This window comes from Polypterus senegalus, chromosome 2 (assembly GCF_016835505.1).
Source record: "Polypterus senegalus isolate Bchr_013 chromosome 2, ASM1683550v1, whole genome shotgun sequence".
Taxonomy (NCBI): domain Eukaryota; kingdom Metazoa; phylum Chordata; class Cladistia; order Polypteriformes; family Polypteridae; genus Polypterus; species Polypterus senegalus.
In genome coordinates this window covers 32,358,659-32,385,525 of record NC_053155.1, presented here as the reverse complement: position 1 = coordinate 32,385,525, position 26,867 = coordinate 32,358,659, and the positions used below count along the sequence as shown (strand labels likewise).

The 26,867-nt window shown below is 41.7% G+C and overlaps 1 protein-coding gene across 2 annotated transcripts in view; it reads right to left on the bottom strand.

The window, feature by feature from the left end:
• Positions 1–26,867, bottom strand: part of LOC120522845 (E3 ubiquitin-protein ligase SH3RF3-like) — a 649,404-nt gene that overhangs the window by 139,722 nt on the left and 482,815 nt on the right. For both annotated transcript variants that reach the window (XM_039743546.1, XM_039743547.1), the window contains exon 6: positions 2,295–2,413. In XM_039743546.1, the coding sequence (XP_039599480.1) occupies positions 2,295–2,413 (119 nt within the window). The remainder of the gene's footprint in view (positions 1–2,294; positions 2,414–26,867) is intronic.

Here is a 26,867-nt window from a genome sequence, read left to right as displayed (position 1 = left end):
GAATGTCCACACCTTGGAAATATCAGCTTGTCTGATATTTTCAGATCTGTCACCCGTACAATAATAGGACAGGGAGGGACAGGCTCCATACTGCTGACCTTAGAGTAGGCCGAACTGTCATAGGACGTCTACTCACATTTTCTGGATGTCTGACACTACAGTAGGACAATGCCAGGCCACAGAACTTGCGATCACAACTGTCCTGAGAAAACCACACAGGTGTTTAGGTGCTCTTTTGGCCTGACTTCTCTCCTGACCTTTTCTGACCACCTTTAGGAAGAAATGGGGTGCAACTTTCAGAGACCTAAACACCTGCCTGCCAGAAGCTTCATCGAACCATTTTGCAGGAGTAGGTTATATAGGGATAAACTATGAATAATTACTGTATGTGCTGTGTATCTCAAATGTTATGCATGTATTGATTAGACAGATCATTCAATATGAAGAAGGCATAGAAAAAACACATATAAAAATTTAGGGTTAATTGTACTTCATTTAGCAAGGCCCTTAACCCACAATTGCTCCATCCTGCGTATGACATTAACTCAATCTCAATCCAAAAATGAGCGGTTTTGTTTGCGTATGAACCTTTGAACTACTAGACTCCTTGATAAAGCCATTTTTTTCTTTATCTTTTATTGAATTTATTAAAAGCATTAGGGGGTTCGCCCCTTGCTCGCTTCACTTGCCAACCACCAAACGACTGCGCTATGCACCAGCCACTTCACATCTTTGCCGCTTGTGTTGTGAAGAGGGAGGCTGAATGCACCCCATGGGGACACAGTCGCTCCACTGAAACCCCCTCTTAAATGGTGATACAATGGAAAACAAATACAGTTTTTTATTTTTATCTCCTCTTTGCTTGATCAGCTGCTGCTGCTGCTGCTGTACCACGTGATCTGCATCTGGTGCAATGTTTCGAACATTTAAAAGCCTGAACAGCAGCTGTCCTACTCTTTGTCTTTTATTTCCGGCCCCAGGTGTGGTTAAATCTCGTGGCACAAATTCTTGTCTTGCAGGACGTGAGTTCTTGATATTTTTTAGTTTATAATTTAAAAATGGAAAAAGAATCTGACAATCTAACAACATCACATTAAAGTTTGATAAATTCTAAAAAGAATGATACCCAACATATATATGTAGGTTTTAAAATAAGCCCAATTTAAACTGTGACAAAAAAGTGACATAAAAATGTCCCATAAAATCGTTACGCTTTTAGGCTTAGGATGTTATATATACATAGAAAGTAGATGTAATGTTCCATACAATAAAGCCAAACTTAACAAAACTAAATGTGAATTTCCCCTTGGGATTAATAAAGTATCTATCTATCTATCTATCTATCTATCTATCTATCTATCTATCTATCTATCTATCTATCTATCTATCTATCTATTATATAGTGCCTTTCACATCTATCTATCTATCTATCTATTATATAGTGCCTTTCACATATCTATCTATCTATCTATCTATCTATCTATCTATCTATCTATCTATCTATCTATCTATCTATCTATCTATTATATAGTGCCTTTCACATATCTATCTATCTATCTATCTATCTATCTATCTATCTATCTATCTATCTTCAAATCACCCCCACCCATGAGAAAGAGAGGAAGGCCAACAGCCAGAGTAAAACTTTTGAGAGCAGTAAAGAGAGAAAAGGAGTATTTTCCTCCAATTTAAATACTTATTCTAAAATGTTATTAATTAGATCCTGCCAGATTTTAAAAAAGTTTTGAACAGATCCTCTAAGTCAAAATTGGATTTTTTCCAATTTCGAGTAGTATATAAAATTAGTTACCCGCTGACTTAAAAGAGGAGAGTTAGGATTCTTTCAGCAAGATAAGTCTACATGCCAATAGTGAAGTAAAGGCAATGACAGTTTGATTGTCCTTCTCCACCTGAAACCCCTCTGTGAGCCCACCAAACACATCTAATTATCGATTAGGAGAAATTGTGACACCAAGGCTGTCTGATAGACATTTAAAGATTTTTGTCCAAAATGATATTCAAATGGCTTAGGCCCAAACCATGTGGCCCAATGAGGCTGGAGCACGACTGCAACGTTCGCAGGTTGGTTCTTGTCCATTTTAGACAATTTTAAATGGGATAAACCTGCTCGATAAAAGATTTAAAGTTGAAAAATTGAATGCTTTGTGTATATGGAGCTCAATTGAATTCTGTGCATGGCTGCCTTCCACTCTTTTGACAAAGTCATTTTACCCACTGACTCATTTCGAATGACTCTGACTGCGTGTAAAGAAGAATATAAAGCGATGACTTACATGTTAAGGGGGAGCTGGACTTTGGTCAAAGTTGCTCCAGCTTGATCAGCTGCTGTTGAAGTAATTCTTGGAGGGGCTGCTGTGACAACCGAAGTGCCTACTAATGAGGGGCTGGAGTCCTGAAAAAGAGGAGGCAAGAATTAAAATGAAGCAGTACCGATCCATCCAGTAGGGGGCACACTTAATGTGGAAAAAACATTCCTCTGTATTTAAATAAATCATTCTTGGAGACCAGATGAAAATGCAGAACGGTTCTTTATTTGCACATAGATATGCACAAATGTCTCAGTTAATGGAGTTAGCAATCATTAATATAATTCATTCCCTTTCATCCTTATCTATTACCATTACCATCATGTTGTCTGACTTTTAATACGCAGAATTCTATCATCTTGGCCAATCGACCACAGCCAGCGGTAACTTCGTATACATGGTGATTCTTCCATCATTGTAAAACATTGCTGTGTTAATAGGGGTGACCTACGGGTTTTTCCGTTGACCTTATCACCACTTCATAATGAGGTGTTTGGGCTTTCTCATTCGCTTTTTAAGGGGGTATTCATTACACATCTACTTCATTTTAACCTTAGCAACTAATTTGGTGGCTCCTCTAGATGAGGCAAAAGCCTCACGTGCCCACGCTTTAAGCCGCATTTAGTTAACCCTTTAGTTACCTTCAGTGGCTATTTTGTCATAGCAGTAATTTCTTTAGTTATTCTTTTAGATGTGCAGTCAGAAGGTAGATGTTGTGCAGCTTCTTTGGTGCATCAGTGTTGTTAGGCAGATTTGTTGATTCGGGTGTTTTTTTTCTCCTTTGGCTCTTCATTAGCTCTCTTAACAGCAGTCCTTTTGAAGGAGTGTGACACACTGTTTACTTTATATGCATATTTTGCAGTTCATATTTGCATGAAGATAGCTGCAAATTCTATTAAGCTTACATCGACTCCTACACTATTGTAACACTGAACAACAGAGAGCACACACAGCACTTGCAACTGCATATCATTGACGTTTACCACTCGCCCATTGATGCCGTCGAATGTCAGTGTATAATCTGATGGTATAGAAAGGTTTTTCCCTTTCATCTAGTTATGTTCATTTTAAAACATGTAATATGCTCTCTGCTCACACAGCACACATTTACATGTCTAACAGGGTTTTTAGGAGACTTTTCAAATGCAGATGTTCATCGTAAACAGAAGCTTGCTGTCTGTCGGACCAGATTAACGAGAGCACCTCTGATCTTTGCAGTTCATAATCACTGCCCCTACTTTGAGCACCGCCTCCCTGAGGCACTGGATTGGTTTACAAATGTATCACTCAGTGAGCTGTCGAATTGTTCCCACCCGCTTTTTAATAACGTTAACTCGTGGTTTTCCTCAGACATATATATCTTACTAGCTTTCCCTTCGCGTCTTTGCTCGCATAGAAGTGAAACAGGACAGTAAGAAGGGCCCTGCCCGGCTCCCTACTCCTGACGTCACGCTCCCCCAACCACCTCGGCCTGCAGCCTCTGTCGCGGATTAGTGCGAATATATCACTCCTGCAAGCGAACTGTGATTCTTAGCCCACATCAGAGAAGTCACAAAATCAACCAGAATGTTCAAGCAAATTATATAAAAAAAACCTGATCTCAATCTGTTAAGTTGTTCTCTTGTCCGCTAGCTAAGTGGATGTAAGATACATGCTCCTCGGCAATCAGTCTGCTGATTCACGCAAATAAATCGGTACCGCAAGTGAATTATGATACATAGCGCAATGACAGAAGTTGCAAAATTAACCAGAATGTCCAAGCAAATTATAGAAAAAAAACCCTGATCTAAATCTATTAAGTAGTTTTCTCATGAAAAGCAGACAGACAGACAGACAGACAAAAAGTCAGAGAGACAGAAGTTAGACTACATATATATATATTGTGATGGACAGCCGGGCCCCATGCCCGGCAGGGACGGCCCTGCTGCATATGTTCCAGGGGAGCCACCATAGACAGCTCAATACCTCCCCCGGGACGCTAGGTGGCAGCCTCCCTGGCCAATGTTAATTTCCCACTTTCCCGCGTTGCTCCATGGGACATGGAGTCCTCCACAGCCTGGTTGGGAGATGGGGTGGCCGCTAGAGGGCGCTGCCAAGACTCAAGAGCCTGGCTGGACGAATCTTCAGCTCCACACGGAGGTGCAATTAGGACCAGCTGGTCAAGCACCTGGAACACTTCCGGGTGGGCTATAAAACGGGCCAGCCTCCCTTTATTCGAGGCCTGAATTGGGAGGAACAGGACGAGGTTGCCTGGGAGGAGTGGTGGTGCCAGGAAAGGGTTGTTTGAGCTCTGTGGAAAGTGCTTTGGGACTGTGTTGGGCCTGTGGGACACGGGGAAGACGTGCGCCCACAGCCGAAGAAAAAATAAAAAGCCTGTTTGTTTTACACGTGCCTCTGCGTAGTCTGTGCCAGGTCGGGCGCTATATAGCGCCTTTTACAATATATATATATATATATATATACTAGCCGATGCCCGCTGTAGCATACAGCGGTGTAAGAATAGGAACGGAAAACGGTGAGAAAGGAATTCAGAAATCAAGAAGAAAGAAATACTTCTTGAAAGACACAGTTGTAAATAGGTGTTTTGCTGAAGATGACAGATAAGGAGTCAAAACATTCTAACCCTAGAAAAAGCCACGTACAATTGACTGTGGCTGAAGACTGGTTGTTGTAGATTACCGCAAATCTTTGCAAGCCTAATGCATGGCGGGATGTTGGGGTCGTGTTTGAAGTAAATGACAATGGTAGCATGGAGAATCTCGGAAAGAGCTTGACTTTCAGCATCGCCACCATAAACTCCAGATGTTGCCACTATTGATAGTACTCATGACTTGTTGTGATAACTCGACTTACATTGGAAAGAACAACAGGAAGAACATCTCCAAATCTGTCCCAATGTGATGCAACGAAATCTACTGCCCTATGTCTTAGTGAGAGTGCATTGCCTACTTTGACCGAATCGAGAAAAGCGGTGTGGGGGTGTATGGGAGGCTGCAGGCAGCGTGGGGAAGGGTTTGGAAGAGGAGGATAGGAATCGAGAAATGCCATGTGGGCTGCGTGTGGGGGGGATCAGTTTTGAAGAGAAAGCAGGATGAACCAGAAGAGAAATATATATAAAAGATAGTTGTCTGGCTTCAGTGAGACTAATCTGGTCCAGTAACTTATACGTATCATCTTACTCAAGGGCATTTCATGGCCCAGATGCACCTATCACCTCCTGGTAGATCCCCAGCAGGCCACGTTCTCTTTTTAACTGTTGTTCTGCTACACCAATAGCCTTTTACATGCAAAAATGCCCATTTATTCTCAGGCAACTTACATTTGACTACACAAAAGTTAATTCTTAATTACAATTTTTCATGGATTTTTTTCATCCTTTTCCCTTAAAGTTCAGTCTGAATTAATCTAAACATCCGAAAGGAAGCAGGAGCTTTCAAAAGACCAAATGACGCGTTCTGGCATCCTAAGACAACGTCACACTTAGAAGTGCAAAGGGATGCGAAATGTTTGTAAATGGACTACTGCAGCATCTGAGATCACGGCCCCTCCAGATGGCGTAATCTGCTTTCCCCCATCTAACATGTTTTAAGACCACAAGTAAACCAAGTGCCGTTCTGAAAGTGACTGGGGGTTGCCTGGCAACCGAAAGGCAAAAAAGTCTTTTCATGGCTTCACAGTTTTCTGAATTAAAGTGATTAGCCACCTGCGGACAATATCCATTTAGGAAATGTTTGGAATCGTCTATCTGAAGCGGTAAACTCACTCATTTGAAAAATGGAATGCTGTTATGGAGGACATTTTTCCAAAAGTGTAAAAACCCTGGAGATCTTGTACAAAACATCATTTTACACAGTTCAACAATAAACACTAGACCAGCTTTGGACAGACATCACTTCACGGGTTTAAAATGCTTTAACTATAGCTTCCTAAAATTGAGATTCATTTGCAAGAGACTTTTGAAGAAGCTTTTAAAATAACAGGCATTTACTTTGGACATTTTGGGCTTCTCCTTGTAACTAGTATTTTTAATATAACAGAAGTGGCAGAAAAAAAAAATGTTGCTAAATTTCAGACCACACATTAGAGAAAAGCCAAGCAAAATGACCCCTTTTATTGGCTAACTAAAAAGATTACAATATGCAAGCTTTTGAGGCAACTCAGGCTGCTTTTTCAGGCAAGATGTAGAAGGGGCCCGAGTTACCTCGAAAGCTTGCAGATTGTAATCTTGGTACTACAGACCACACATTTTAATTTTGATTTTAAGAAAACATCTACTAATTGAATGGTAGGCAAACTGGTTAATGGATTTCCCTCTAAAATTCAAGCCCATTTATACTGAAAGAGTTTTATGCTCTTCCTACACCTGTATGAGTTTTCTCCAGGCCCTCTGATTTCCATACACATCCCAAAAGGTTAAGTCATTCATTTGCAATTCTAAATTGAGGGAGATTCTAATGGGTGGGGTCCTGAGTTATGATGTGTTACCCACGTCATAATGAAACGATAGAAGCAAAATAAATACAGTGCATACTGTGGCGGATGTCTGGGGATCCAGCCCTGCTGGAACATCTGGAAGGTGGAAAGACCAGTAAAGGGACAATGCCTCCCGGGCCACGAGAGGTTTGCATAGGGGCCATAGGATTGGAGCTTAGAAGCTCAAACCTGTTGGGGCCCATCGCCATCGCCAAGGGGGGTGCACGGAGGATTACAGAGCCTTGGACTGCAGCACTTCCGCCACACCAGGAAATGCTGCCAGAACAGGAACCAGGTATACTCAGAGTGCTTCCAGGTGCCCATGCAGCACTTTCCGCCACACCAGGAAGTGCTGCTAGAAGATTTCACGGAGCAACTGGAGCGCATCCAGGGCATTATAAAAGGGGCCACCTCATTCTATTACAGGAGCCGGAGTCAGGAGGAAGAGGATGGAGCTTGCAAGGAGAGGAGTAGAAGCAGCAGAAGAAGAATTGAGTGAAGAATAAAGGAAAGAAGGGACTGTGAGTAAAGCTAAAAAGGGAATTAAACGTGTGTGTTTTTGGACATATGTTGTCTATCATACACAGCCCTCTGTGTTCAAGGGCTGAAACTCAACACAATACCTTGATAGATGTGTAAACAATCCAATCACATTCAGTACTGGAAATGGTCGCCTTCTTCTTGTAAACACAGATCGACATGGCGCTCCATATTGGTAAAGGTATCTGCAAGCACTGTAGGGGTGATGGCAGCAATTTCCTGTTCAATGTTTTGCTGTAATTGTTCCAGTGTACATGGCTTGCTCTTGTAAAGTTTTCCTTTCAGCGCTCACCAAAGGAAGAAATCTGAAGGTGACAGGTCTGGGGAATGAAGTGGCCATACTCCCTTTGAAATGACCCAATTGCCAAAAAAAAAAAAAAAGATTCAATTTGTGCCATCCCGCAAGCCGATGTGTGACAGGTTGACCCATCTTGCTGGAAATAACCTTCATTGATCTCATGGTCATCCAGTTCATTCACAGTCAACAGAAGAGTGCAATGCCTCAGCTGTTCGTACATTTATCCAGGAATATTGTGATCTTTATTTTGTTTGGATTGCTTTATTATTAAGACAGTAATACATCATAAGTTGGGGCCTTATCCATTAGAATCACCCTATAGAAGAGTGCCCTGCAATAGACCAATGTCTTCTTTATTTATGGGAAAGTCTCCAAGATCCAATACCATCCATCCATCCATCATCCAACCCGCTATATCCTAACTACAGGGTCACAGGGGTCTGCTGGAGCCAATCCCAGCCAACATAGGGCACAAGGCAGGAAACAAACTGTGGGCAGGGCACCAGCCCACCGCAGGGCAAGATCCAATACCTTATGCTGGAATCAGGACAAGGTGACTGTTTAATCCACAAGAGGGAAATGCAACTGGCTATACGTCTTACTGTAAAGTCTCATAGATACAGTCATATGAAAAAGTTTGGGAACCCCCCTTAATTCTTTGCATTTTTGTTTCTCATTGGTTGAGCTTTCAAGGCAGCAACTTCCTTTTAATACCTGACATGCCTTATGGAAACAGTAGTATGTCAGCAGTGACATTAAGTTTATTGGATTAACAGAAAATATGCAATATGCATTATAACAAAATTAGACAGGTGCATAAATCTGAGCACCCCAACAGAGATATGACATCAATTCTTAGTTGAGCCTCCTTTTGCCTCTAGACGCTGTCCTCCTGTAGCCTTTGATGAGTGTCTGGATTCTGGATGAAGGTATTTCTGACCATTCTTCCATACACAATCTCTCCAGTTCAGTTCAATTTGATGGCTGCCGAGCATGGACAGCCTGCTTCAAATCACCCCATAGATTTTCGATGACATTCCAGTCAGGGGACTGTGGCGCCATTCCAGAACATTGTACGTCTCTCTGCATGAATGCCTTTGTAGATTTCAACTGTGTTTTGGGTCATTGTCTTGTTGGAATATCCAACCCCTGCGTAACTTCAACTTTGTGACTGATGCTTGAACATTATCCTGAAGAATTTGTTGATATTGGGTTGAATTCATCCGACCCTCGACTTTAACAAGGGCCCCAGTCCCTGAACTAGCCACACAGCCCCACAGCATGATGGAACCTCCACCAAATCTGACAGTAGGTAGCAGGTGTTTTTCTTGGAATGTGATGTTCTTCTTCCACCATGTAAAGCGCTTTTTGTTATGACCCAAATAACTCAATTTTTGTCTCATCAGTCCAAAGCACTTTGTTCCAAAATGAATCTGGCTTGTCTAAATGAGCATTTGCATACATCAAGCGACTGTTTGTGGCATGAGTGCAGAAAGGGCTTCTTTCTCATCACCCTGCCATACAGATGTTCTTTGTGCAAATTCCGCTGAATTGTAGAACGATGTACAGATACACCATCTGCAGCAAGATGTTCTTGCAGGTCTTTGGAGGTGATCTGTGGGTTGTCTGTAACCATTCACACAATCCTGCGCATATGCTATTCCCGTATTTTTCTTGGCCTGCCAGACCTGGGTTGGTTTAACAGCAACTGTGCCTGTGGCCTTCCATTTCCTGATTCCATTCCTTACAGTTGAAACTGACAGTTTAAACCTCTGAGATAGCTTTTTGTAGCCTTCCCCTAAACCAGGAGACTGAACAATCTTTGTTTTTTAGATCTTTTGAGAGTTGCTTTGAGGATCCCATGCTGTCTGTTACTCTTCAGAGGAGAGTCAAAGGGAAGCACAACTTGCAATTGACCACCTTAAATACCTTTTCTCATGATTGGACACACCTGTCTATGAAGTTCAAGGCTCAACAAGCTAATCCAACCAATTTGGTGTTGCAGGTAATCAATCAGTATTGAGCAGTGACATGCATTCAAATCAGCAAAATGACAAGGGGACCCACATTTGTGCACAGCCAGTTTTTCACATTTGATTTAATTTCATACAACTAAATACTGCTTTGCTAAAAATCTTTGCTTGGAAAACACCTCAATACTCAGATGTTCCTAGGAAATGAAAGACATACCACTGTTATCTTTTTTGTTGAAAGGAGAGTAAATTATCATGCAGGCTGAGAGGGGTTCCCAAACTTTTTCATATGACTTTAAGTCTTCACTTGTGTGTTTGGATTTACCCTTTAAGCTGATGATTGCCTCCAAAGATGTTTTAGTTTTCATATTTCTGCAACATCATTGCCAGTAGTCACCATTTCCTTACCACTATGGCACCATGGTTCTTTATTTACACAATTTTCAGATCCATTTTTGTCATGATCATCCAATTAGGAAATGAATGAGCAGCAGATGTTTAAGGACACCCTCACTCTCATTGAGCCAATTTAGTCACCAACAAAGCTGCATGCCTTTGGAGTGAAGGAACAAGCTGTAACACCTGGATGAAGTACAACCTCTACAATGTCAGTTATTCCAGGCTTTTATTTGCTCTCTGGGTGATATTAAGGTACCTTTGGAAGTGCTAATGGTTTATAGAGGGTAGTGTAGATCAATGTTTGATAACGACATATCCACGTGTACACTCTCTCCGGTTAAGGCAGGTTATTGACAAATGAAACCAAACTTACTTTTAAAAGAATTAACAGGCATAGAGACAAAGACCCTCTCAGAGTTTCAACTTCCAAACCAGAGAATACTTTTAGAAATCCTCTGCTCATGTGGACCATAACATTGTGGTCCCTGCATCTCCATGAGACTCCACAAGAGAAAATTATGATCAGCTTCTTAATGCCCCTTGATCAGCCAACTCTCCTGATCTTATTCTTATTATATCCTAATACTAGCCATCCCCTGCAGCTCCGCCCACGTAATAGTGAAATGGGACAGTGAGGAGGGCCCCGCCCAGCTCTCTGATCCTGACGTCACTCTTCCCCCTTCCCTAGGCCCACAGCCTCTGTCTTGGAATAGCGCAAATATACCGCTCCTGCAAGCGAACTATGATTCTTAGCGCAATGAGAGAAGTCGCAAAATCAACCAGAATGTTCAAACAAATTATAGAAAAAAAAAGATCTAAACCCATTAAGTAGTTCTCTCGTGAAAAGCGGACAGACATACACATGGGTCTAAAAAACTATAAAAAGTTTCACGCTTGGACCATAAAAAATTTCTAAAACTGTTTCTTAGCAAGCACCTATGGCTCAAGAGTAACCTACATTCCAAATTTCAAGTCCCAAGTCCTCATGGTTTGGGAGATTTCGTGATGAGTGAGTCAGTGGTATTTGACTTTTATATATATAGATTAATTAATAAATTACAGGACATGTATATTGTAGGTAGTGCTTAAACAGACAAAATAGGGGCAAAACATTTATTCCTCTAGTCTCTTGTTCTCACATGGTCATTCTTTAAGTGTCTTAGCCATTTCCCCTATTTTTAGAAGCCTCAATCTTTGTATTAGTATTTGACAAAGACCAAGTTCCACATTCTGAGTTTATTTAGATACTCTGGTGGTTCACGATTCCCAGTGTAATTGCAGCTAATGGTCTTTAGAGTTTGACTGCTTGTGGCTTTAAGTAGTGAATTATTTAATGATTTCAACATACAGTAACATTCACAAACCAGTTTATACCAAATTTAGGGTTGTATTTTGGAGGGCATACCATTCCACACACAGGACCCACATCACACACGGGGCCATTCAATTTAATCTGCAAGTCTTAGGAGGAAAAGCAGAACACTTAGTGGAAAACTCAGACAGACGCAACCAGACGTGACCTTTGAACCCGGGACTGTGCCGCTTGCCTGGCCCCACACAAGTGATTTCTCACTCTTAGTTAGGGTTAGCTTCCAAGACCTCCCACGACAAAGTGAAATCTGCAAATATTGATGTTACAGTCTGAGTCAGTTTGTTAATTAATTGATTAAATTATTTTTTGTGACTTTTATTTTTTTCTGCTACTTTGTTGTGGGTTCTCCGTGGCTTTAATTATAAGGGAACGTTTATAAATGGGTGTTTAAAGTTAAGAATTTAACTACAAATGAATATTATTTTACTATTGTTTACTTTCAAATGCTTCACACCACCATTTTCTAAAGTCTAAATGTTTTAAGACGTCGCACTGCTAAAGGCTGCCTCCCAAAATGCACTAAACGCCATTTCATGGATTTCATGGCTTTATAACTCCGCGCCACATTCAGTGCATTGTCTGAGATTCTGGATTCAGCAGTCAAATAACTTCAGTGTAAGACCACAGGGGTGATTGATTTGATTGATTGATTGATTTTTGATTCATAGTAAATCTCATCTCAGTCTCTGTAACGGTCTTGTTTTTTGTATGGGTTCAAATCTGGAATGATGGAGGAGGTACATCTGGTTATCAAGTCCTTTGGTCATTGATCATAGTTTTACACTTTGATTTTGGCTTTGGCTTCTCTGGGTTAAGGATTTAGCCTTCAAAAAACTTCATTGTGTGAACTCGTAATGCTGAGGGTCATTTAATTTTCAACTCATAGCAATTTCCCCCTTGACTCACATACAGGACATAGGCCCTAATACGCACCTGCTCAGAGGCGCCATGCCAAAGGAGTGCTGAAAAGTCATTTCACATACAATCTCCAAGGGGGATCCACGCCTCATGCTCATCGATTTCAGTTGTGGTTCCAACCACATGGATCTAAAAAGGGACTCGATTTTGGATGTCTCTGTTTGGATGCTTCCAACTGAGTCTACTGAAGAGTGAAATGCATCCTTAAGCAGACCCTGCTCGCAGCGGTTTAGCTATCGACTTTGCGGTCAATTTCCTGTTTCGATTTTATGACCATACATCTTTAGGCAAACAACTTCTGTTTACATTATGGCTACATCCATGGATTAACACTTTGGTTTTGACAGCAGTTTCTCTGACTATCGATATCAGCCCTTACAGCAGTGCCCAAACAAATGTGTATCTCCTGGTTTGGCTACCCCTCTTGTAGCGGTGCTTGAAACTTCAACTCCCAGTAGTCCCTCCGGTGACTCTGATTGGTCATCTGCTGAGGGTGCAGGAGCTGCTGGGTACAAAGAGGCCGGCACGACATTTAAAAGGGGGGAGTGTTACCAAAAAAGGGAGAAGTATTTTGTGTTTCTGTCTGCCTACCTTCCGTTGTGATACCTGTGCCTTCTTCATTTCTAGGTCGGGGTCTGGATTGTCTGCCTGTTACGTCAGGACTGTATGTGGATTTATGGCCATCCTGTGAAGAAAGGAGCGCTCCTGAACTGTCCAACCCTCTTCACTATTTCAGGAACTACAGGTAGGACTATCTTTACATTCCCCTTGAAGGTGTGGATCTCTAGACTATTTACCTTCATCTTTACATTACGTCAGTTGCTGTTTTTTCATGGACTTATGATTGTTGTAGTTTGTTTCCGTGTTGATTGTACATCGCCGTAAGGGGAACTGGGGTGGGATTGTTGTTTTCATTTATTATTAATGCATTCTTTATTGTCTGTTTTATTACCGGTGGCTTTTTCGTCTCTACTTGTGAGTGTGCGAGGGTCGGACCAAGGCTGGGTGTGTTCCTGGAATCTCCATTAAATAATATAAATAAATCACTAATCATTATATTCAATTCATCATAATGACTATTCATAGTGGCTCCAAAATCCGTACTGACCCCTACTCTCTCTTCTGTTTCTTTTTCCGGTTTCTTTGTGGTGGCGGCCTGAACCACCACCACCTACTCAAAGCTTCATGATGCACCAACATTGATGGACTGAAAGCCAGAAGTCTACGTGACCATCATCATCAGGTCCTTCCATGAAAACCCTAAATACAAAGAGGACTGTTTGACTTATGTTAGGTAGATTGCCCAGAGGGGACTGGGCAGTCTCTTGGTCTGGAACCCCTACAGATTTTATTTTTTTTCTCCAGCCTTTGGAGTTTTTTTTGTTTTTTCTGTCCACCCTGGCCCTCAGACCTTACTTATTCTATGTTAATTAATGTTGACTTATGTTTATTTTTTATTGTGTCTTCTATTTTTCTATTCTTCATTTTGTAAAGCACTTTGAGCTACATTTTTTTTTTGTATGAAAATGTGCTATATAAATAACTGTTGATTGATTGATTGATTGATCACCATCTCTTTGACGGTGTGAATCTAAGCGGCACCGGTCCGCTACACTCTCTTGTAAGGGGGCATCTTTTTCTGTTGCCAGCTGGCAACGCAGGGGTTTGGGCAGTGTAATATGGACTGTGGAATGGTGATTACCATTGCCCTTCATCCCACAGGCATACAGTAATCCCTCCTCGATCGCGGGGGTTGCGTTCCAGAACCCCCCCGCGATAGGTGAAAATCCGTGAAGTAGAAGCCATATGTTTGTATGGTTATTTTTATATATTTTAAGTCCTTATAAACTCTCCCACACTGTTTATAAATATTCCCCGCATAGTCATACAGCATAAACCCTTTATATTCTCTTAGTTATAAGGTAAGAGTCATTGAAATTATGTATCTAAACACACTGTTTATGTACTACTCACAAACATACGTATTGTATATCATTGAGGAGTTTTATTTAATACGTAACACAGTTTTAAACATATTGTAATTGATTAGGTAATATAAAAGTAAGTGAAAAATCTATAACGTGTAAATGCTGTACATAAAACCAAATTGTTATTTTAAAGATACTGTAGAGCGTCTCCGATATCACACATGTTACAGCCATTAAGAAAGACAGGCCACCGTCAATAAATACCTACAATGCAAGAAAAATTGTATAAAATGTGTGTACAGTTACAATAAATGTACATATGTGTACTAAGTATGTAGAAAATTAGTTATGGGTAGTCGCCAACAATGACACGACGACTTGTCCGATAACGATGAGTTTCATTTTACTGCACAACAAAGGAGAGCGTTACAGCCCTTCTAAAGGAGCCTCTTCAGGCGATTGTGTAGCACCGCCGTTGTTGTTCAATCCAAATCCCTAAAGCAGATTCCATCTGGATTACCGCCTTATTACATCCACTTACAACTTGTTTTGCACCCTGGTTAAAGGACACTGCGGCCGTAGATCTTATATTCTTTTCCTCCCTTTTAAATAAAAAGAATCGTGGAGTCATTGATGCCATAATGGCATCCTGCAGCGGTGTAGCTGTTCCCTTACTTCAACATATCCAAAACGTTTACCTTTTCAGCAATCGTTAGCATCTTCCGTTGGCGCCTGGGCATGGCCCCTGAAGCAGTAACAGTAGCAGATCATTTTGGAGCCATAACGAAGGGCTTGACTATGCACAAAGATAAACACAAAAGAGCACAAAAGTGAACTCTTTACACAGCGAAACACGTTGATGCTGAATGAGCGAGACGAGACTTACTGTACTTAATAAACATATTAATAAAAGTAAAACAAAAAAAATAATAATTAAATAATGCCCTAGGCATACTTAATAAATATCCACCTTAATAAAAGGACAAGTCTGTGTGTCAGTGAATCTGTGTGTCCATCCGGTTGCTATGTCTCTGTCATTCCAACAATGATGCATCACAAAAATCTGAATTGCATTTTTCATTCTGAAATGTGGCGCATCACAAACATTCACACCGCTCAAAATGACATTTAACAAATACATATGCATTAAATATGACATTCTAACAGATGGTGCATCACAAACCTTTACACTGCTCATACAAATCCCATACCAAATGGCATATAAGAAAGACATATGCATTAAATATGACATTCCAACAGATGATGCATCACAAATATGTGTAGTAATACATGTTATTACGACAAATGATTATGATGCGGCAGCTGTTGGAATGACAAATGCAATGCATTTTCTTATCACATGCATTACAAAATAATTCCAACAGATGGTGCACTGCAGATGTTAATCCTTGGGTCTAAGTTGATTGCTTAGATTTCAATCCATCTTAGACAAGTAGCATAGCTAGTCTTACAAAATAAAATGCCTAAAGCATGCTTAAAAAAAAAATTTATAGACACACTTAGTCTCTGTACAATTCACACCAACATCTCACCTGTTGTACAGTGGTCAGCACTGCCATTTACTGTTATAGGCCTAATGGTTTGAATCCCATGCTGGCTCACTGGCTACAGTTTGCAACTTCTTATTGTGTTTACAGGTTTTTTGCTGAGCCCTCCACCTTCCTGCATGTCCCAAATAAGTGCACGTTAGGTGGACCAGAAATTCCCAATTAGCTCTGTGTAAGTGTGTGTGCCCTTCGATGGACTGGTGTCATTTCTTCCTTTATGTCCAATGCTGTTGAAACAGACTCCAGCTCCTCATGACACTGGGTTTGAAAACGGGCTGGGGGCTTCATATTACTGTGTGACTTGCTAGACATTCTCTTGCTGGACCTTCATTCACAATATTGTGGGTTCCTTATACTTTCACCTGAGAAAAGAGTCAGTCTTTCTGACTCTTTCACAAATGTCTTTATTTATTGATTTTATTTTCAGTGGCACAGCATGTCGTGGGGCCTTGGTAGACCAGTGAGGCGCAGTTTTTTCTTTTTAAAACAGTGCAACTCAGAATCATGAGCGTAGGTGTATGTAGCAAAGACAGATGGCCATGGGGCAGCACTTAATGGGGGAGTAGGAGGTTCATCATTTGTGTGCAGGGGAGAGATCAGCTTAGCCATCTCTCATTAGCAGCTCCGTGGGTCATGTAAGGCAGCATCTGCCCTGTATAAAGATCTGAGTACAGGCAGAAAGGGGAGAATAAAAAACAAAGGAAAGAAAGATCAAAATGCAGGCAAGAATTGGGAATGTAAACCAGTCAGGGGATGAGAGAGGAAACGTATTGGGGGAAGCCTTGCAGAGCACTGGGAGGAGAGAGTGAGCTGAGGCGATTGTGTTAGAGGGTGCTACTTGGGCCAGAAGAGAGAACAGGTGTGAGAGAAAGAGAGAATGTGACACTGGTACAAGAAGATGGGAAAAGAACGACTCTGCTTTTATTCCTAGCTTTATCTATTTATTGAAGTCGATGTATTTATTGGTTCTGTTGATTTTTATCCTCTGCATTGTTTAATGGTTGATTTTTTGGACACTCTTATTTATTCAAACTGAACTGAACTATTGACACTGTTGTTCAGGTTAGGTCAGGTTGGGGAGTGTGCACTAGTACAGCACGTTGCCGCATCCACCACACAAAGAAACACCTTGGGATCCTAGTTGGCAACCCTCCAGGCAGACACTGTTAGCCAGAACACACTCAGGGAATCACACCACATGGCCATAGTGCCAAAACTGACGCTCCCTCACAATGCTGGTAATGCACCTCAGTTGGGACATAGTGAGAAATTGCTAATTCGCAACAAAGTCAAACCAGCGGCACCCAAGGATTTTCAGGAGAAACACAGTACCAATGGAGTCCAGTACTCATCTCGGATCACTGGATAGCGTCCATATCTCACAACCATATAGTAAAACAGGAAGCACCAGGACTCTAAACACTTGGACCTTCGTCCTTTTCACATAGTTATTGGGATCGCCACACACCCCTTTCCAGTGACCTCATGACCCCCCCATGCTCTCCCAATCTGTCTACTGACTTCATAGAAAGATTCACCAGAGACATGAATGTCACTGTCAAGGTAAGTAAACCTTTTGACAAGGTCGACACTCTCACTTACCAGCCCAGATACTCAGACTCTTCGCTCAGCCGATCAGAACCTCCATCACAGATCACAGATCACACCATCATCGACAAAGTCAAGATCATTGAATCTTTCTTCACCAACAGATGCCCCACAGCCGCTGGACCCCATGACCCTGTAGGGGTGAGGAGCACACCCCTGACGGACCCCAGAATCCACTCGGAAAACTGCAGCGGTTCTGCTTCCACTCTGCACTGCACTCATAGTACCAGTGTACAGATCAGCAACGTTAAGGGTATCTCACAAAGTCTCAGGATTTCCCACAGGACAGCTCTATCAACTGAGTCGAAAGCTCTACAAAAATCATCAAAAGCTGCCAATATTCATGTTTGCTCTCCATGAGAACCCTCAGTGCCAGGATGCGGTCAATGGTAGACTTCTTAAGCATAAAACCAGACTGCTCTGGTCACTGGTAGGTAAGCAAGTGATCATGGATACTATTGAGGACCTTACCCGGCATCTCCCTGTAGTAACCACAATCCAGGCGATCACCCTTCCCTTTCCAGATAGGGACGACGAGTCCCATTTTCCAGTAAGTTGGGATGATGCCAATGTCCCAAATGGAAACAAAAATTGCTTGCATTGTCAGGAGGACAGCCTTACTACCAGCCTGGAGAAGTTCACCCCGGATATTACGGATCCCTGCAGCCTTCCCTTTCCTCAGCTGGTTCACCACCTGTGCACTCTGTGGACGCAGCCCCGACACAGACAGGCGGACATGTTGTTCATCAAACCACCACACGTTTATTTACAATACTTACAATAATAGTAATGGTCACACAGACCCAGTTCAGTCCAAATAGTGCACAAACCCCAAACACACACAGTCCTGGCCACAATATGCCTTCTCTTCGGGCCGCCTCCAAACTCTCCTCGTGCCGTGTCCTCCTTCCACCCGACTCTAGCGCTGAATGAATGGAGACGGCCCCTTTTAAACAGTTCTCGGATGAGCACCAGGTGTTCCCGGCAATCCTCCTCTTGCCACGCCCCAGCGTGGCGGAAGTGCCGGCTGTCCTCCCGGCAGCTCTCTGGGTGCCGTCCTAAATCTTCCTCCCAGCACTTCCTGGTGTGGCGGAAGTGCTGGGGAAACAGATCCCCAAGGCATTGGGGCGCCTCCTGGCGGTGACCACGGGCCCCTACAGGGTGGAGCTTCCATGCCCTGTACCTGTGGCCCCCAAAGCAACCAGGAAGACGGCCCCCACGTGATCCAGGGTGGGCTTTGACCCTCTTCCGGTCCTTCATGGCGTCCCAGCCGGGTCGTTGCCCCTGGCATCCCTGACAACTCTCACTGAGACTAGGGGTTTCACAGCTAATTGGAGGATCAGCCTCATGAACCGTGGATCCAGAGATATCCAATATCCTAGCCGGAGGATCAGTTAAAACAGCTGCTCAGATCCACAGATCTGATAAACAGATGCTCAGTTGTTGCCTTTAATAAATATGCACTATTCACTTCTGCACCTTTAACATGTTCTTGTGTCCTCACTTGTCTTTGCCCATCCTCGATTACAAACTACAAGATGCTCCAAAGTCCGAGAATGCCCATGGGCTGCAGGCATGGAGCATCACACTTTATTAGAAACAAAGGAAACTGTGGACACATTCACACCATATTTACAGTCCGCAGACACAAGGTCTTGTTTTTATCACTTTCTCAGCTGTTGTTGAAGTTGGTGAAGTTGTCACCTTTTTGGCCACTTTAGCTCACCTGCACTAGTACTGGGAATACGTTTATGCCCCCTACTTAATAAAAGTCAAAGGTAACTGAATCACAAAGAAACACGGCAAAATGCAGTGTGCTACTAAATGTAAGAACACATGTAGGCAGAGTGCAAATAGGATGCTGAGAAAGAAGGGAATGTGGGGAGTTATTATTTATTTCGAGCTAATGTGTGAGTAAGTGGAAGCGTGACGAGCAACAGATGAGTGCACTTCAATTGTTTCAGAGCCACCAGGTAACTCACTCAAGTGAGGCATGATGGGGACTGACCTGTGTGGTCGGGCACTTGGCACAGAATTCAAACACAGGGCACCACAGCACTGCCCACTATCACTTCACTTCACCCTATTTTAAGTTTTCTTTGATAACATATTTGAGCTTTCATTTCATTTTATTATTGCTTTTGAGATTTAATACAATTAATCTCACTTGTTAAGGGCTAGTTATACTCAAAGAACAATATCTAGTTTTATTGCCTATCCTTTGTTTCCCTATTTTGTTTTTCTTCTTTTCAATTACATCTAACTTCTTTGCTCCTACACAAAATTAATTCAGTTACCTGCAAGGTGTTCATAAAGGCACTGAGTTTAAAGAAAGCAAGGAAATTACGCTAGTTCAGATGGATCTAATGCTCCTCATTTGTTAGGCCAGTGGTTCCCAAACTTTTTCGATTCCCGGCACCCTTGCTGAATTCAGATTTTCCCAAGGCACACCCCCATCTGTTAAATTCTATTTTGCGAAATAGCAAGTATTTTTTTTTAATTAAAGGGTTAAGTAAAAATAAATAAAATACGAATTTAAGATCACCTTGTAAGATGCTAGCAATGCATTGCTTTGTATTGTGTGACAGATTAGGGGCTCTCTTGACCCCTTGAACCCTCAAGCACCACGTCAGTCGCCAGGTAAAAGTTCAAAGATGATTATTTATTATAAATATAATGTGCACCAAGCACCCTCTACTCCACAATACTCAATAAACAATACAAATAAACATTAACCAATCCTCCACTTTCAGACGCTTAGCCACCCTGCCTCCCAACTCAGGTCACTGCTGAGATTTCCCAGAGTCCTTTTAAAGTCTTTGACCCAGAAATGCTTCGGATCTCCCCAGTTCATGTGATTTCTAGCACTTCCTGGTCAGATCAAAACTCTTTTCTTCAGCCAGGACGTATATTATTTCTTCGGGGCTATAAGGAAAGTATACAGTAAGTCCCTGGGCCTCCCTGCAGCGTCCTCCGGTGGCCCCCATGGTATCCAGCAAGGCTATGACGAAAGACTCCAATTTCCATGATGCCCTGCTGGAATTCAGGGCCCTTCCACTTTGCAGGGATGACTCAATCTGGCGGTTTGGGGGTGTTGACCGAGATACACGGCTGGCAATCCCTCACAATTGATGCCTGCTTATAAAAACTACCTTTTTGTTGATTTAACTCCTTTAATTTTCTGCTAAAGTAGTTACGAGATTTACTAACTATGCTGGGATGACTGGTTTCTAAATGGCGTTTCAACATGAACTCTGGGGCCAAAACATTTATACACAGTACACACTGTGGCCTCTCTGCACCACTGACTTCTGTCAACGTAAAACCAAAGTCCAAATAACTGTCATCATATTTTCAATATTTGCGCTTCTTCGCACTCTGGTTGACGTTGCCACTGGTTGACGGTGTTTCCTTTTTATTTTCAGTCTCACAATGCTTATTACTGTTTAGTAAAAACTGATCCATTTTTAAAAATACATACGAGAGGAAATATTTCAAAAACTTCACTTGACTTACAGTTTTTCTCAGTTGCTTTGGTGCATTTCTCACAACAGACTTAACATTTGCATAACAGCGAGTGCATTTCTCAAAACACTTAGTGCAAATGGCAAAACATCATGGATGACCAGCAAAAGCAGGTAACCTCTTCAAAATCCTTAATCCATGCCTCAAAAGCAAGTATTTACAACACTGAATATGTCAGTGCCATCAAAATGCCAAGTCCATGAATCATCGTCCACGGACATAGATAGATAGATAGATAGATAGATAGATAGATAGATAGATAGATAGATAGATAGATAGATAGATAAGGCACTATATAATAGATAGATAGATAGATAGATAGATAGATAGATAGATAGATAGATAGATAGATAGATAGATAAGGCACTATATAATAGATAGATAGATAGATAGATAGATAGATAGATAGATAGATAGATAGATAGATAGATAGATAGATAGATAGATAAGGCACTATATAATAGATAGATAGATAGATAGATAGATAGATAGATAGATAGATAGATAGATAGATAGATAGATACTTTATTAATCCCAAGGGGAAATTCACACAATCCAGCAGCAGTACACTGACACAAAGAAACAATATTAAATTAAATAGTAATAGAAATGAAAAAATGAAAAAAATAAAAATAAAAATAAAATTAATGTTAGCATTTACTCCCCCAGGGTGGAACTGAAGTGTTGCATAGTGTGGGGGAGGAACGATCTCCTCAGTCTGTCAGTGGAGCAGGATGGTGACAGCAGTCTGTCGCTGAAACTGCTCCTCTGCCTAGAGATGACACTGTTAAGTGGATGCAGTGGATTCTTCATGATTGACAGGAGTTTGCTTAATGCCCGTCGCTCTGCCACAGATGTCAAACTGTCCAACTTTACTCCTACAATACAGCCTGCTTTCTTAACAAGTTTGTCCAAATGTAAAGTCATGTTATTATTATAAAATTGGCACAATCTAAACATTTTCTGATGCACAAAGGGCAGGAAACCTAAAAATACAAAACACCGATTTTGGGAGATTGATTCAAGAAGAATATTTTATTGATTGCACAGGTACATGGTGACATACTATGCACTGCACTTGGAGTCGAGCAAAAAAATGCATTTCAATACTTTATGCATAACATATGAAATGAAGGGGAAAAAAATGACAACATCGAAAACAATATATACATACTGAAATGTGTTTTGTATTTTGATGTTGTTAGCCATTGATGATGTTTTGCCATTTGCACTAAGTGTTTTGAGAAATGCACTCGCTGTTATGCAAATGTTAAGTCTGTTTGTGAGAAATGCACCAAAGCAACTGAGACTGATTGATCTAAGATCTCACACCTGCCCCGAATATTGTGTCACCTGAGAGCAATTTAAGGTGGTGCAGGAATCATTAGTACTAACCAACCCGCGGCGTACCATACGTCGCATAATCAGGCCGGTTTTTTAATGATTTTTAAGCACAGGGAGAAAATTAACATTTGAAAAATCGGTAATGTAATAAATCAGCAAGAAAAGCAACATTATAACAATGCATGGAACGAACCAACACACAATCGTCCGTGACTGAAAACTGGCGGACCGCCATCGCTCATGTGCCCACCTCCAACTCGTCACTCGAGTCGTTGTCGTCTTTGCACAGTCCAGATGCACGTGTGACTCACGTAGACTTTCCGTGTTCCTGCAGGAGCATCTAAGAAGACGCATGTTTGTCGCAGATGCGAATTGCTGTATGTAGGGTGTAAAACAGTTTGCTATGGTGCATGTGGTTGAGCGTCGTAACCGAAAACTCAGTTTTTAAAGACTGCTTACTTCATTGTGCTTTAACCTCAGTTGTAAAGGATTGTTTTTAGGGTCCCATGGGATACCCATCGCAAACCGTTTTACACGCTGCATATGGCGATTCACCTCCATGAGAAACATGCCTCTATGAACAGTCAACGTGGCTTGGAGGTGCCAGGAGTTGGTGGGCGTGGTTCCTTCCTGCGTGCGCCATAGGTGTCTTACTTGTCGGCAGCTCAGTGAGTTTACGCCCCTTCCGGCGTGCTTTCCATGGTTGTCTTGCCTTAGTGAATTATATATATAGATTGTGAATACAAATCAAAAAAAGTTTTGTAGAAACCTATAAAATACACTTGACAGCGACTGATAACTTGTTGAACACTTTTGACTGCAATGACTTACACAATGAAACAATGACAAGTTTGTCTGGAGTATAAGACTATGCAAAAGAGGGCTACGCAATGTATTTTGATCATCATGACATGAGCAACCGCTGATGTATGATATAGCTGAGAACTGCACATAAACATCTGCCTGAGTGAACTATAGCAATTGCAAAATGATGAAAACACCCATTGCTGTTATGATGTGCACAACTGACTAAAGGTTGTGGGAATTGAACGAGCAGTTTTGAGAACTGCAATTCCGTTGTGAGAAATGCACCAAAGCAACTGATAAAAACTGTAATCACAACAATATGTGGTTGATAAAATCCCCGAAAACTAATTCAACATGACGACCGCGTGAAACCGACAGCTATTTATATACGAACACAAAGTACCGAGAAAGTTCAACAAACAACTAAAACAATCGAGAAACGTAATTATTGTAGAGCGCCATCTAGTAACCATTTGTAGAGGCTTCTGCAAACAGTTATTACGAAGTGAGTTACTGGTTGGCATCAGGTCTGCCAGATGTCGCCCCTTATCACACTGAATTGAAAATGGAAAAAAAAATTATGAAAAATTTGTAATATTTTGCTGCGCGCCTGTGAGGAAGCCGTGGCGCACACTTTGGGAACCACTGTGTTATGATGTTCCACAGCCTCAACGCAGGACACTAAGGTTACGTTCACATTACAAGCCTCATTGCTCAGATCGGATTTGCCTGTCTTGACGGTTCACATTCGTAAGTACAAGTGACCCGTATGCTACCAGAGCATAGCAGTTAAGACAACAAGGCTGAACGACAGTTTTCTCCCTTACACCATCAGGCTTGTAAATAGAACCTACCCACTGCCCCTCTGCTCGGCACTGCAGGCTAGCGCGTGTCTTGAGACCATATGCAGTACCTGCAGAGCTTACACTGTATCATTTATTTATTTGTACGTTGCACTCTTACTTCTGTTTTTTTGCATTTTTCTTGTTTGTTGTTGTAAATTCTTGTCTGCTGTTGTTTATTATCGTTTATTGCTGGAAGACTCACAGAATAAGATTTTCATTGATCATACTACAATAAAGTTGAAATTGAGCCACACTGACTGATGATGACAGCACTCTGCCCATCAAATAGATAAAAAGGCACATGAATTCCAATTTGAGAATTCTCATTCACATTACATGGCCATGAATCGAATAAATATTCTATCTAGGACCATATGTGTGAAAATGACTCAGATCTGATTTGAAATGATCGTATTTCTGTGTTCACACAATCTTGAAAATGCCAGGTTTTTGTCACTTTAAGTCATGCAAAATATGCAAATGCCAAATTCTTCTTCTTTCGGTTGCTCCTGTTAGGGGTCACCACAGTGGATCATCTTGTTCCATATCTTTCTGTCCTCTGCATCTTGTTCATCACCTGCATGTCCTCTCTCACCACATCCATAAACCTTCTCTTAGGCCTTCCTCTTTTCCTCTTCCCTGGCAGCTCTATCCTTAACATCCTTCTCCCAATATACCCAGCATCTCTCCTCTCCACATGTCCAAACCAACACAGTCTCGCTCTCTGTCTTGAGCTGACTCTCTAATGTACTCATTTCTAATCCCGTCCATCCTCATCACACCCAGTGCAAATCTTAGCATCTTTAACTCTGCTACCTCCAGTTCTGTCTCCTGTGCTACCGTCTCTAACCCATATAACATAGCTGGTCTCACTACCGTCCTGTAGACCTTCCCTTTCACTCTTGCTGGTACCCGTCTGTCACAAATCACTCCTGACACTCTTCTCCACCCATTCCACCCTGCCTGCACTCTTCTTCTTCACCTCTCTTGCACAATCCCCGTTACTCTGTATTGTTGATCCCAAGTATTTAAACTCATCCACCTTCGCCAACTCTACTCCCTGCATCCTCACCGTTCCACTGACCTCCCTCATTTACACACATCTATTCTGTCTTGATCCTACTGACCTTCATTCCTCTCCAGAGCATATCTTCACCTCTCCAGGGTCTCCTCAGCCTGCTCCCTATTATCGCTACAGATCACAATGTCATCAGCTAACATAGTCCACAGGGCCTCCTGTCTAATCTCGTCTGTCAGCCTGTCCATCACCATTGCAAATAGGACTCAGAGCCGATCCCTGATGTAATCCCACCTCCACCTTAAACCACTGTTACACTTCCCTCGTACATATTCTGTACAACTCTTACGTACTTGTCTGTCACTCCCGACTTCCTCATATAATACCACAAATGGCCACTGGGAACACCATCAAACAACCCAGGTAGTCACAAAAAGACGCAAAATCTATATAAAATAACCCTAACCCTAACCCTAACCCTAACCCTAACATGAATTTCCACTTAAAACATAAAGGAATTGCCTAAAGCAAAGAGGCAACACCAAAAAGAAACAATACACAGGTTCTAAATTTTCCAAAAAAACACCAGACACTCCAAAGCACACTCAAAATGAACTGCTGGGAACTGTGGGAGTATAGAGCAGATTAGAATTCCTGGTGGTAATTGGCAGGTGGCCCTGCCCCTTCGGGGACCACCCACAACACACATGGAACATACTGACTTTTAAAAACACAGTGCAATTTTAACCAAATAACAGAAAAATATACATGTAAGACAAATAATCATTCGTAATTAGCATAAATAACAATAAAACACTAATATACACATAAATATACTGTACAACATTGACAATGCATAATACAGTAGACTCTCAGTCACAGGTCAGGGAGGTAACTGTATGGCTGCTAATGCTCTGCCACAAATAAGGTAAACAGGCTAAGACTGGCAAAGACCCGAAATTGAATGTCGTCAGGAAAAGCAAAGCTCATAGCCAGTTATTCAAACAGGAACTCAGGTCTAGCCAAAGGGAGAAGCCTAACTTGTAGTCAATTCAAATGCAATGTCAAATCCAAATGAAACTCAAAAAATGAACACACATGAAAATGTTTTAATATCCACAAAGTTGGACAACAGAACAGTCGAATCTGCAGATTTCTATGTGGTTGCATTGAATGACACAATTGCCACAACTTTCAGAGACCCTGACCTGGCAAAACGGGAGGTGCATTTAGCAACCTTTGCCATAAGTCAAGTCAAGTCAATCCAGTGGCTTTATTGTCCCACCATCCACAAACCATACTGCAGCATACAGTGGCACAAAATAACACACCTTGGGACCACCACTGTGCAATATAAACACAGGATAATTGCAAGACAGGTAAAGAAATACACAATACTATAAATAGATAACTAAACAAAATGATACATAATAAATAGTAGCTAAGTTAATATATAGTAGTAATTTGAAATAGGCAATACATAATTAAATAATAACAATAACTAATAATAAAAAACAAGAGTAGTGACAAGTGTAACAAATGTACTTCCTATAAATAATAAGCTCCGAGGAGCAGGTCTGAGGGCAGGGGGGCAGCACAGATTTCATTCAGAATCCGGACTGCCGAGGGGTAGAAGTTGCTGAAGAACCTGGTGGAACCATTTTGGATGCTACAATACCATCTGCCACACGGAAATGGGACAAAGAGACCGTGGGAAGGGTGGGAGTGGTCCCCCACAATGCAACAGGCTTTGCGGAGGGGGCGCTTTATAAAGCTGTCTTTAATGGAGGGTAGAAAGGTCCCAATGATCTTTTCTGCTGTATGCACTCTCCGTTGTAGGACCTTACAGTCAGAGACACTGCCGTTCCCAAACTAGACAGAATGCTGTCAGTGGTGCCCCTGTAGAATTATTGGAGGCAGTCTT